The 13,529-nt window shown below is 46.1% G+C and overlaps 1 protein-coding gene across 1 annotated transcript in view; it reads right to left on the bottom strand.

Annotated features, from left to right (window-relative positions):
* The window catches only part of LOC147703588 (neurotrypsin-like), a 645,871-nt gene that overhangs the window by 291,326 nt on the left and 341,016 nt on the right, over nucleotides 1-13,529 (bottom strand). The window contains exon 4 of the mRNA XM_086929519.1: nucleotides 5,270-5,305. Within this exon, the coding sequence (XP_086785645.1) occupies nucleotides 5,270-5,305 (36 nt within the window). The remainder of the gene's footprint in view (nucleotides 1-5,269; nucleotides 5,306-13,529) is intronic.

Genomic DNA, 13,529 nt, shown 5'->3' with positions numbered 1-13,529 from the left:
ACAACGCTAGAGTTATAGCCTTGCCTCTGGGAGAACAAAGGAGGTCAACTGTCTACTTAAGTGGATAGGCTTGCTACTAATACTGCAGGTGCGCTAACAGTCATGAATAAGGAATTGCTTTCTATGTGAGCTATGATAATGCAAAATAGACTTGCATTGGACATAATACTTGCAAAGGTAGTTGGAGTTTTGAAAGTGCTTTGCTTAAGGCAATTCTATGCTTTTGTTCCTGAAATAGGTAACCCGATTAACAATTTTGATATTAATATCACTAATATCACACATGAACTAAAAGACCTGGAAGAGACTGGTGCATGGGAAGGAATGGGTTCTTTAGCTAGCTCAGTTGGAAAAGGGACTTCAAAGATAGGTGATTGGCTTGGAAGTGTAGGAGGGGAAATCCTTAAGCTAATACTAATGCTCATACTACTAATCTCAATTGGAGCTGCATGTGTCTTTCTTTTCCTCCAAGGCTTTTGATATATTTCATGGAAGGATGCAACAAATTGTGAGAAAAATAAGTTGTCATAAATGAGCAGAAGAAAAAGGTTGTGAAGTGAGATCCAGGGTTGGTCTTATAACAAGATGATGAAGTTGGAACAATCCAGGCAAAAGGGTCCCACGCTGATGACTCATATTTTGTCAAATCTGTTTAGAAGGGCAGATTGTGACGAATGTAGTGAATTATCAGTGGCAGGGTTTATAGCACTGTTTTTCAGAAACTCAATGTAATGTATACATGAAAATCGAATTCTGGCTAACAGAGACATTTTATGCATCAACTCAAAGCCCGGATCGGCATGCGTGTCAGATCAGAAGACCTGGACCTAAAATATTTTTTACAAAACAATCACAGATAACGATTTAATATCAGCTACCCACTGGCCAGGACGGAAGTACAACCGGCGCAGAGGTTTAATGAATTATATTGCATCAAGACAGCCCTGAGGAAGTCATGGGATAATTTCCCTGGATGACGAAACACGTGTCGGATGGCTCATCAAAAAAGATAATAAAAGCCCAAGAAAATTAATACTGTTATGAGCATCTACATAGTATACTACTAACTGTCACCCGCATGTGTGTGCTCAGGCTTTGAGTTGTTTCTAGGCAGATCCTTAGGGATCACACTCGGGGAATTGGGGTGGTCTCCCCCTCCCTGGAGCACCATATTAATTTGCGCTAAGCATAAACATAACGCTCAATCTGGGTGGCCCTACCTCAGTGGACTGCAAGTCACCATTCCGTGGTGGGTTGACTGTGCCAGCCGCTGTGGATCCAGGGCCACTAACTCTGTGCTGCTCAAGTCACGGACCCTGTCCAAATGGATTTTGGATGACCTCTGTGACTGTGGTCTTGGGCTCACCAACGACATGTGTATGTGGCCCTGTGCTGTCCGCTGCCTTTGGCCTCAACTGCGGTCCACCAGGGCTCACACATCAAACGTGTCCTGACCGGCCCGGACGTCGCATCACCGCAGAGGCACACACCACCATCGCCTGGGCCAACTCTAACCACCATCTGCCAGAGTTGCCAGAGTTGCAACAGTGGTACTGGCAAACTCACTGAGTTGCTCACACCTGTTGTGGATGCCATCATCTGCCTGATGCCCTGCTCAGCCCTCCAGGTGCCACTAGCTCAGTGCACCGCAACCCATGGACCGTTGCTGATTGAGTTTTGTGCTGTGGAGAGGTTGCACAGCAATGTCACCTCAGGCAGTGTGGGAAACCTAGGACGATGATGAGGAGGATGATGCAGGTCGAACACACTCCACTGCATCTGCATCAGGAATATCCCGAATGGACACAATCCTAGTCATCGTCATCACATGAGCACGTCTCAGCTCTAGTTCCCCAAACGCTTTGCACTGCAACTCACGAACACTTCTGTTGCATGTTGGGTGACCTCTGTACTTGCTCCGGCTCCCTCCATGTTCCTCAGCAGTTGACTCTGTCATGAAGGTGTTTTCAGTTTCCTTTGCACTGGTGTCCATTGTTCAAGTTGTTGCCAGCCCCAAGCACTCCGTGTGGGCTGGCTTACATACACACATTCAGCACAGGCATCACTGTACAAGTGGCCCTGCCACTAAAGGGGCCGGACCCATGTGCCTGTAGCCAGTTCAACATAATATCGGAATGTGCCCCTGTGTGCCCCTGTGGTCTTGTTGTATGCAAAAGGGCCCAGGGCTCTACGACATCACATTGAGCTGTGTACAGCCGGCAGCGGGTTGGAGTTTGAGCATGTAGCTTTGTCGTCACACACTCAATTCGTAAGGGGAGTGGCCTGGGCCATCATACGCAGAGCCAATGTGGGTGTGTGACTGATATTAGCGTGCCCCTGGGCGTGGTTCTGTACTGGGAATGTGCATCTGCATGTGTCTCTATGGCAGTGTGGGTCTCTTTTGTGGGGTGTAGGTGGTCCCTGAAGGATAATGCACACCCACATATGTGATCTAGTTCGCCTTCCATGGGTTTGGACCCCACCCGCACCTGTTCGGCCGCCTCCTTTTGGCTTTCTGAGACTTGGCATTGGGCTGCCATGTGTGGGTCGGTGAGGTGTTGTGAGCCAGCCGTGATTGCTGGTGCCTCCTGCTGTGTTGTCTGTTGCATGGTCTGTGTTCTCCTCTCAGTAGCTTGGCTGCTCTGGTCCTGGTAGTGTGTTGCGGGGGATGTCCATGGGCTGTTTTAGGGTGTCGGTGTCGAAGGTGTGGTGGCCCTCTCTAGTATCACTGATGAGTTGTGTGGTCTGCTCTGCTGGTGTTGTTTTGTGTCCCTCTGCAATTTGAAGGAGAGATGCATGTTGACATTTTGTTGACATGTACGCTGGTGCATTGTTCTTGGTTACATGCAGACTGTATGACAGTGTACATTGTGACTGTTTGGGAGGTGCTGGATTTTTATGCAGAACAGTGGACATTTTGGCTACAGGATGGATGTGGGGTGGTATACGTATATTTCCATCTCACAGTTTCCAACTCTGTCAGATGGAGTTGGCCTGTTTCAACACATGTATGGAGCCAGTTGTGTCTCTTTTCTGCGGTGTCAGGGTTGCACATTGTACCATATTGTCGTCAATGTGGATGTGCTGCTATTGCTATGTTTGTGAGCTGTAGTGTGCCACGGGGATCAGGGACATGATCCAGGGTCATTTTGCGTGTGCAGTGTGGTAGGCATCTTTGTGCATTTGTGCCATTGTGCCCATCTCCCTCCGTGCCCCCAGTCCCTGGTCATTACTCACCCTGTTGCTGTTGTGTCAGGTCCTCTCGAGCTGTTTCCGTACTCCCTACTCCTTGCACCGTCTCCACACTGATGACTGTGGCCTCCATGTCCTCCAGCTCCTCCTGTGGTGCCGGACTCCCACATCCTGTCGCCGTTGCTGCCTTCCTGTTGGCAGCAGGTTTGTGCCTGGTTTTGATTTTCACATCATGCCTGCGCCTCTTGGCCTCCTCTGCACTCCGACTGCACTCCCAGTGGTCTACTTGTGGGTCAGTTGATGGTGGTGTTCTGTCACCTCCGTGACGCTGATCTGGTTTTGCTGCGGACTGCACACCGTCTTCCTATCCCTCGTCTCCTTGGCCATCCCAGTCCCCGTTGTTCCTTGCTGGTGGTCTGTGGGGGTTGTGGGGTTCGCGTTGGCCTCTGCGCTTAGTCAGGGTGCATCCATGTTGCTACGCACTTTGGATTGTTGCTGGTGTGTTGTTTCTGTGGTTTTTATGGTGCATTTTCCCGCCAGACACATGGAATTTGCAGGCTGGTTGCTGGTTTTTGCTGCATTTTATAAAGCGATTGGCCTCATCGCAGAATTTTTTGTATTTGCGCTGCACATTTTTGTGGCGTGGCGTTGATTTTAACGCAGTCAGTTGACGCATTATCTGGAGCCTATCGAATGGGGCCACCGTGTTGAGAATGCTTCGTTATCACAGCGTTATTTTCCAGAGATAGACTGAGATGTTGGCAGTTGCGTTAAGTTATTTTTGCGATGGTTATCACAAAATCTTGAGAATATGCCCCATAGTGGTTTGGAGTTGTCTGTTATAATATGTCTTTATTACAACCCAAAGGGTCCTTTTTAAGCAACCTTAGAATAACAACGTATTGGAAAAATAAGATTCTAACCCACCCCTTGTAGTTTTCATGCAGCTCCTTGATGCCAGTGCATAGCTCAGCATGCTACATTAGGATTTCAGTTTATGAACTGCAAGTATCAAAAATGACCTCTGTTTCAAAAGCAGTGGTCCACTAAACTATCCACAAAAAACACATCTGTGATCTACATGTAGCACAATGTATTTTAAAGCAGGCATATTAACCCTCTATGCTACTTTACGAGATGAACCTGTAACTAGTCAAAAACAATGTCTCCAAAAATTACTGGACACAGAGATCTCTGTAGTAGGTTACTTAACCCTACAAGATATTTTAAAACGCAGAACAGATTTATTTTTATGTTTGTCCTTGTTGCCAATTTCTTAGCTGCAGAGTTGTTAAAGAATAAGGGCCTCATTACCTAGTTTTTGACACAGGGCAGCACAGCAAGTCACTATGCTGCGCTGTCCTGTGTCAAACGAAAAGTGCAGGAACGCGCAGTTTCTATGAGATACATACAGCACATTCCTCTTCTACTACACTGGTGCACAATTTTCTCCCTTATGCCAATGCAGGTCTGTGTTGTAGGAGTTCCTGCCCAAAAACAATCAATGGAGGTTTTTCCTCCTTTTATGAATGCTGCAGAATGCAGTACATGAATAAAAAGGAAAACATGAGGAGATTGTAAATCTGGGAATTTGTCAAAATCCATGGGTGTTGCGTGGGAACACCCACAGAAAAGCCCTTGGAACGCCTCTGTGATGCAGAGTAAGGCAAGGCAGAGACATGAGCTGCTTTGCCTGGCTCCATAACTACGAGGCCATGAAAACCCCGCAAAGTGACTTTGCGTGGCCATGTAGATATAGGTCTGCACTCTCTCTCACCTATGCATCAAAAAATGTGGCACACTGGCAGAGCAATGGGCTTGTAAATAACCCCACCCCCTTTCTGTTGCCACACTTTAACCCATCAATGTATGAGTTCCCGGAGTACATTTTTCATATTTAATTTTGTGTAAGCTAACCGGATTGCTTCTGTGACAACAGAGGGTTTGTGTTCCACTTTATAATTATGCATTTTTCTGACCAAGACATCTTTGCAGAATTATCCCACCCCCACCTCAATCCTTGCTCCTTCAAACAAACACATGGAACTATGAGAACATGCCTGGAGGCTGCTCTTACCTAGGGGTCCTGTTGCGTTTGGAGAGGTGCCATTGCCTGGAAAGAAATATATAAAGGTTATTGACCTTACAGAGAAATACCACACTGACAACTCTTTAGCAGTCTTCTGCACTAGTGCATACATTTAAGATAATACACAACATCACGTTAACTAGAAATAGTATAAAAACAAAACATTTATATATATATATATATCAGGCTTCAAATATTAAAGCCGTGGCTAGTTAGTGGCTCAGTTCCTTGAGACCACCATACACTCAGAAAAGAAGAAGCTGATGACATGAATATGGCGCAAGTACATAAGAGTTCATTTATATATTAAACCATGCGTTTGGATTCCTTGAGACTGCTGCATCTTTAAACATTAAATTCAAAGGATTGTAACTACTGACCACATGACTGAACATAAAATGTCCGCTGTCTAATAAAGTTATTTTAACACATTTTCATCCGCAACTTTGAGTCAGTAAGGATTGCTATTCTATGCAGTATATTCCCCTAGACTGGGTTGGGGCAACGTTGTACTACTGTGAACAAATATGTGTTTGATAAATTTGACAGGCATGAAACTTTGGGGTATTTGTACAAGGACTGGCAGTTTTCTTACCGCTGTGTACAGCTGAAACTATTACCTTGTTAGTGATGTATTTACAAGACTTCGCTACATGGCAAAAGCTTCAGGGATCAGCAGTGAAAACTGCTGGTAACATTAGCATGATGGCGATAGGAATAGGAACAAAATGCCTGTTAGCGACAAAAAAACTCACGTTAGTCAGCCCAGTGTGAGGTTGTCTTGCCTCTATAGCCAAAAAGAGCCTATCAGTTGACCTTCAATGAAAAATAGGCAAAAAAAAACAATGGAATGCAGAATGGAGCAGCCAGGGCCAAGTGCAGCACAGATGAACAACCCCCTCAAGCCCCCAACATCCAGGAAAACCAGCCAGAATCCCTGGGGAAGAGGAAACGCAGAACTAAATCCATGAAAAGAGGCACATCACAGTGCACCACCAGTGATGCATCTCTTCTCATTGCGCACTCTTCGCAACACCATGGCATCCAAAACCTTGAAAGCGTGGACAGTACCTGGGGCCCAGAGACCTTGCTGGACCTGCATCTGGAGCCTGGAGTGGGATGCGGAATTGCAGTAGAGTCGATGAGCTGTGGTGGTAGATATTGAGGCAAGGTGATCGCCCTTAACTGGTGGTCAAGTCTGGTAGAGCGCACAGAGACATGATGCTGACCTGTGGGTGTAGACCACCTTGAGCCCCTTGGAGCTGTGAATGGTAGAGGTGCTCCTGCGCACCAAGGTAGGGAGGTCTACATCACATACTACGATCCACCACTACACCGGGGTACACAGAAGAGATTACCAACGGTGGGCAGCGTCTCTCTGCATCACAGGCCAGATGAATTTGCGCTGGCCGGACGCTGTGGAGGGTGTGCCCCCTGAGCTGCGCCAAGCTTGTGTGGTGGGAGCTGTGCAACCTCATGCCTAATGGGGGCCTGCTGCATCACCTGCATTGGGAGGTTCCCCAGCAGACTTGGCGGTGACAGCTGTACCGAGGCTTCTGAAATCCCACCTTGCTGAGGCTCCTGCTGGATAAGTCACAGATTTGGAGAGAGTGCGCAGCTGATTGCGACACTGTGTCAATGTCCAGGTAAGAAGAAGGTGGCATGCGTAGCAGAGGAGGACTGGGGGTCGAGTCGCCCAGACCTAGCACCTGGTGTGACACCCCCCAGTGGCGGCTCATCTGCAATGATGGAGGAGCATCACCCCACTGCTTTCAAGCAGACTCAAGAGAGCAGGAGCAAAGAAGACACGAGACCCGGCCTCAAGGTAAGATGTCTTTCATTTGAATATTTGCAACACAAGCTCACACACACACCCCACATCCCCGCCCCATCCAGCGTCCTTTCTGGCGTTTCCCACCTCCCAGTTGTCCAGTCCCCCCGCAGCAGTTCACTATGGCGGGCGCTGTGGACCCATGAGCAGCGGGCGTACCACTGGTGTGCCAAAGGTATATATGACGTTACAATGCATACCATTACATTGCATCCCATTATAATGCATTCTAAAACTACGCATATAGCAACAGTAGGAAAAGTGCTGGATAGCAGAAATGAAAAAAATACTCTTCCCACTTCAGTGAGTGCAATTCAAAAACTAACCCTTGCACCCCAAAACAAACCCTGATCCCTAATATTCCTATTTGACCCCCCAAACCACCCTGGACCATGATATTCATCTTTGCTCCCCCAAAACCCACCCAAAAATTCATATTTGACCCCATAACACGCCCCAAATTTCATCTCTGACCCCCAAAACCCATACCCACCCTACAACTTAAAAAACACCATTACTAACCTAACAATGCGTTGGAATAGGATCGATAAAAAAAGGACCTGTATTGTTGTAGTTGCATTGTAAAGGCATTACAATGTAATGCCTGCATTGTAGTGGAAGTTTCCCGTGCCAAAGGCAAGCCATAGGCAAGTCCGACTGCGTCCGTCTGCCTTTGGACCACGCTCAGCATCAAGGCCCCTTCATCTCAGACTCTCCACCACTACGACGCCAGCACCCTCCTCACAATCAACCCTGGGCGTCACATCTCCTGCCAGGACCAACCTCTGCTTCGGACCGCACATTAACATTGCCATCACTGACGGCTTCTAAATCACCCGCAAGGACCACCCTGACTGTCCAGGAAGAGGCATTGCCGTCACCTACAGAAGCAATGAAGAACGGTAGGACACACACTACCAAGTACTCAAAATTTGAAAAGGTGTAGTGTGCTGCTGGGGGTTCACTTTCTAGTCCCAAAAGTATAACAATTGTAAATAACCAAGTTGCATCTCCTAATTAGAAAATGTCCCCCTGCGCACAACCATTGGTCCCCAATGAAATCAGGTATAAGATTCAACACAAAATTATTTAAAGATTCAGCACAAAATATTTATTTATTACGGAACACCTCAAATTCCAGATCCGGAGCAACCCCATCCTCTGTGGTATCCTCATCGGCAGGCCCCCTGTGCCATGGACCCCCATTCCCTGATACCACTGTAGACCTCATTGCACCCCAATCTCTCCCATCCACCGAGGACATCCTACTTGGTAAACTCTACTTCCACCTGGACAACCCCAGTGATGAGAGCACCCCCCTTTCCTGGGGAAGCTTGCCAACATCAGACTCAAGTAGCTAGTCACCGCAGCAAGCCACATAGCAGAACACACGGTCGAGCATGTCTCCTCCGATAGCAGGAACTTCAACTACAGCCACACCAATGGACTCTCCTGGACCGACCGTCATTGTATACATCACGTCTTCACCATGCCCATTGTACACCACCGCCATCATCGCCTCCCCTCGCAGCTGGATCAAGGTCACTGAAGAACTTCTCGTCACCTCCCTCAGATCCACCACTCCACCAATGCTTACAGGTGATAACACTACAGCACGCAACCACCACCGATGGATCTCCAACTGTGTTAACACCCTGGCACCCCTCAAACAAAGACCAGACAAGATCTAGCACCACATTGCGTCGTATTTGCAAAGTGCGAATGTAGGCATATGCAAGACCTTGCGAAGCCCTGTAGTACCTCATACCTCCATCAGGTATGATGTATTTAGGGTGTGCGTTCCCACGCGACAAGGCCTCATAGGAGTGGCAGATCAGGTTTCACTGCAACAATTGTAGGACGGCGCTGCATAAATATCCTACGCCTCATGGATGGCAGGCATAAAGGTGACGCAGTGCCATATGAATAGGCTGGCCCCAAGCATTTCTGGAGTTGTGTCATGCTTTTGCACCACTGCAGCAATGCATGACTTTAGAGCAAACAGATACGTCAGGATTCCAGATGTATCTATCATTACTTGCGTCATGGAGCGTTGTCCAGTGAATACAGTGCATCCATGGTGTCGCAAGAAGGGCGAAGTGAAAGGTGTTGCAGCGTTGTCTTGTCTCAGCTCTGCAACACTTTTCATGACTGAGGCCCAGGAATGCTCACTATCTTTTTGATGGTGCACATTCCTGCCCTGTAGTTTGGTCGCAGGGCAGCGCAGAAACATTGCTTGCAGCGCTGTCCAGCACCATAACCTGCTGAAATGAGGCCTGTGTGTTATCTGCTAGTCTTAAAAAAATGACTCTAACTACAGTTAGAGGCAGTTTTCTTTGGTCCTCCTACCTTCAAGAATTCCCCTGTAAATATCGCAAAGTGGGGTTAACGGTCTTTTTTACACAGGAATGCCTCCCTTGCATGTCATTATCGCTAACAGAAGTAGCAATCTTTTCTATGGATGTTTTCACCGGAAAACTGCTGCTAACAGAGGTTAGCGACAACTTGTACATATGGCGATTAAAGTATCGCCGCCAAACCGTCTGAAAAGTGCAGCTAAGGCGGCATTAACTCCTTGTACATATGCCCTTTGTGTTCTGTTTGTTCATTGGAGACCAATTGCAGCTAAATATATTGAGCAAGATAATTTCTCCTTGAACTGCTTTGCTATTTTGAATACCATTTGAAAGCAAGGTGTGCCTTTCTATTCATTTCTCACACGAGAAATTGGCAGTTGCCTTCTGTGTAAATTCACACAATGTTTGTGAAATTTCTGAATAAAAAATTGTGATTTTGCCACACCTATTTTTCACCAGTAAACTGATTATAGGATTCTTTAACCGCTTTTTTGCAGTCAACAAACCATTTGTGTACAATGCAGGGCATCCTCACTGTGGTATACAGAAAGGCTCTTCTACCTCAGTGCTTCATAAAATTGTTCTGATGTTTACACACGAGACACATTCCACTAATTTTTCTTAGCCAGACTGCCCTTAAAAATGTCAAACCTTTGCTAACATCTTGCATTTTCCTTACATTTTTGTGAGAGAAAGTTCCATATTCTGCAGGGATACACAAAATTCCTACTACCTAGCATTCTCACACTCCTCCCTATAAAGACGACACCTCACTTATGTGGCTGGGCCTAGTATTTCTGAACTGTGACTATACAAAGCCAATATGGTCTTCGCATGGTCCCTGGTTTGATCTATTCCTGTCCTGCTGCGCCCATCGCTGAAGCCCCAATAGTCTTTCTAGCTCCCTGGGACGCACAGTATCCCAATCCCCATGGGAAGCAAGTTAGATATCTTTGGGTACTAATTTGGCATATAGGTTAGCAGAGAGGGTATAAATCCAAATTGCTTCCTACTTGCCAATGTGAATAGCCACTCTATTCAAGCTCTGAGTCAGCTGGCAACCTTATTAACCCTGGGCATTTCTGAAACCTAGAGACCCAGACAAATCCAGGGAAGTACGGCTTTCATGAGTCATGTGATGTTTTCTTATCCAGAATGTTCTGCAAACGTCAAACTTTGTAAAAAATCATGCATTTTCTCCACCCATCTGTGAGGGAAAGTCCAGGAATCTGTGGGTGAGTCACAAAATTCCTTCCAACCAGCGTTCCCACACTTCTTCCTATAAAAATGATACCCCACTTTTGTGGGTGGGATACCTTTTGTTTGAAAAATGTTATGAAGGCTTATGTGCGAACTGCACCAAACATCAAAATGGGGGGTGGGGGTGGGGGGGGAATCCTCAGCAGCTTTTTCCAACCAGACTTTTAGCCTCACTCTGTGCCTCAGACTCAATTCACCAATCTCAGAACTATAACAAAATGTTCAAATAAATGGTTCACGGTAAGAATAGACTGGAATAATCCAGTGTCATGGACAAAAAGATCTGATCTATAACAAAATCCTTGCATGATTAGGGGGAGGGTTCCTATTTCTATCACAAACACACGTTTGCTTCTTTTATATTCTCCACATCCAAGGTCTCTGATATATGTTTTTCTTTACATTCCTACTTCTTTCCTGCCTATCTTGTTTTTTTGGGTTCTACCAAGTATGTTACCATTTCACATGAAATTACTGAATGTCGAACAAACATAAGAGTGAAATGAAATACGTCAATGTTCGATGTGAAATACGGATTTCACCATCAAAAAAAGAGCCCCCAAAACCACTCTGCAGAGTTTTGCCATTGCCAGGGATTGCAGCATGGAAGACCACATTATGTAGCAAAGTTGTCTGAATCATGGTGCAAAAACTTCAAATAGCGCAAAACATATTATGCCAGTAATATTTAAATCCATGTGAGTTAGAAATAAAAAAAAATTGTGAAATCTGTAGATTAATTGGCAAATCTGATAAATTCATATTAATACAGTAAAGGCTGAAGCCACAGTATCGCTTAAATCCACGTGCCGAAATGAGGATCCAATATGTTGTTAACAATTAATTCATGAAAGAAAAACAGAACATAAACATTCTAATTCCACACCAACCACACCCTATATGTGGCAGACATATTACAAACACTGTAAATAATCTTGCTGATGATATACCATACAACTTTATCCTTAAAACTATAAAAGCAGTAGTGTTTATTGGATTGAGCATATATAATGAAAGATTTTTTTAGATGTTGGTATTTATTGGTTTAAATGTTATGAGGGCATAAACATTGCGTTTGTTGTGCAAGTTAGGGTTTGTATGGCTGTGGTGTGACTTAAGAAATGCGATCTTAACAAATGTGAATTTCAGTGTTTTTTTCATTTTAATTCGTAACCATCACTTCTCTTAAACCTTTATTTTTTCTGTGATTTTTCTTTACTTTTTTGATCAACTAACAGTTTTTAGTATTGGCCTGACGTAAGCAGCGCATGCGCTGCTCTCGTCCTACGAGGCTTCTTGGAATCAATACCATTCCAGAAGCTGTGTCCCAGCCCCGCCTTTAGCTTTCCTTCGTGCGCGTCGTTTGGCGTCACAAATTATGCCAAAGGCAGCACAATGATTGCACCGAAGGCATGTTCAATCCTTCCTTGTTGTCACCCTGTCTCCTTTTAGCCACACCCACCAGGATTGGATCGGTTACCAGCGCTGTGACACAGTAGGCTTATTCATTAACTTGCTGCACTTTTTTTTTAAGCCATCGCATGCGTTTGTAACCGCGACATTTCTCTGACTAGCGACGCTATTTTTTAGTCACCCCCGGACACCACTGCTGATGAATGCACATTGCACTCTACGCAGGGTTCAGTATGGTTTAAAGTACGTATATATTTGTGTAAAATTTAATGATTGACGTGCCTTGCATTTCTCTGACTGGCGCGGTTTGTTTTTTCAGTCACCCCGGACACCACTGCTGATAAATGCACATCGCACTCTGCGCAGGGTGCAGTGTGGTTTAAAGTTATACACTACAGCACCCACGCCCAGCAGCAGAACATAAAGACCCTAGGACTGGGGGCAGACAGAGGGTCCTGCTGGCAGGCCGCCCCATCCCCAGCCCCGCCAGTGCGTGTCTGTCTGGGATGTATGACGGTACAACACGTATCGTCACAACGCATCCCTTTACCATGCATCCCTTACAACGCACGTGGTTACCACGACTTGCGTTGGGGGTGCGGATTTCGAATAGTATAATTTACTATTCTAACACCAGTCCCCGTGGACCCTAGGGAAGGTGTTGGGATAGTAAATTTACTATTTTTAATCCTTTAGCGCCCTCCAGCGCAAGTCGTGGTAACGACTTGCGTTGTAAGGGATGAGTGCTAAAGGTACCGCGTTGTAAAAACTTCGTGGTAAACGATGTTTACCATCTGTCTGTGCCATAACCAGATACTGTTGTGAACTGTTCCACAACGAAGAGTGCAGATGTTATTATGCAATGCAACAACACTCGCCACCCTCGCAACCCGGGCTGCAAACAGATTTCCCGCTTAGCCCCCCACCCCCAACTACTAACCCACTTCCTGCCCTCCCTCCCTGGCCCTGAAGGGGGTATCCGGGTCACCTGAAACGCGTTCAGTGCAGTTCCGTTGGTACCTCAGTCTGAACACGAGCAAAGCTGCCCATTAGAGGAGCCTAAAGGACATTGGGGTGGGCTGCCAGGGCAGCCCAAAGATCTGGGACGGTTGGCTTCCTCCCACACCCCTGCCTATCAATCTGGGTTTAAACCCCTTAGCTCCAGACGTCAGTTAGGTCAGACATTCGTCGCTCAACATTTCAAATGCGCAAATCTACCCCCAAAATAACACAAGTCTGGTGGGTGTAATAATAATAATGAGGATATTTTATATAGTGACACCACATGCACAATTGCCTTGTGTGCTTAACTAGTGCACATTTTTAATACACAACTGAATGTTGTTAGTTGTATCAAACACTGGAAGGCTGGCCGGCTCAGACGTGA

Source organism: Lissotriton vulgaris, chromosome 7 (assembly GCF_964263255.1).
Source record: "Lissotriton vulgaris chromosome 7, aLisVul1.2, whole genome shotgun sequence".
In the NCBI taxonomy this organism is placed as follows: domain Eukaryota; kingdom Metazoa; phylum Chordata; class Amphibia; order Caudata; family Salamandridae; genus Lissotriton; species Lissotriton vulgaris.
This window is presented reverse-complemented; position numbering and strand designations above follow the sequence as displayed.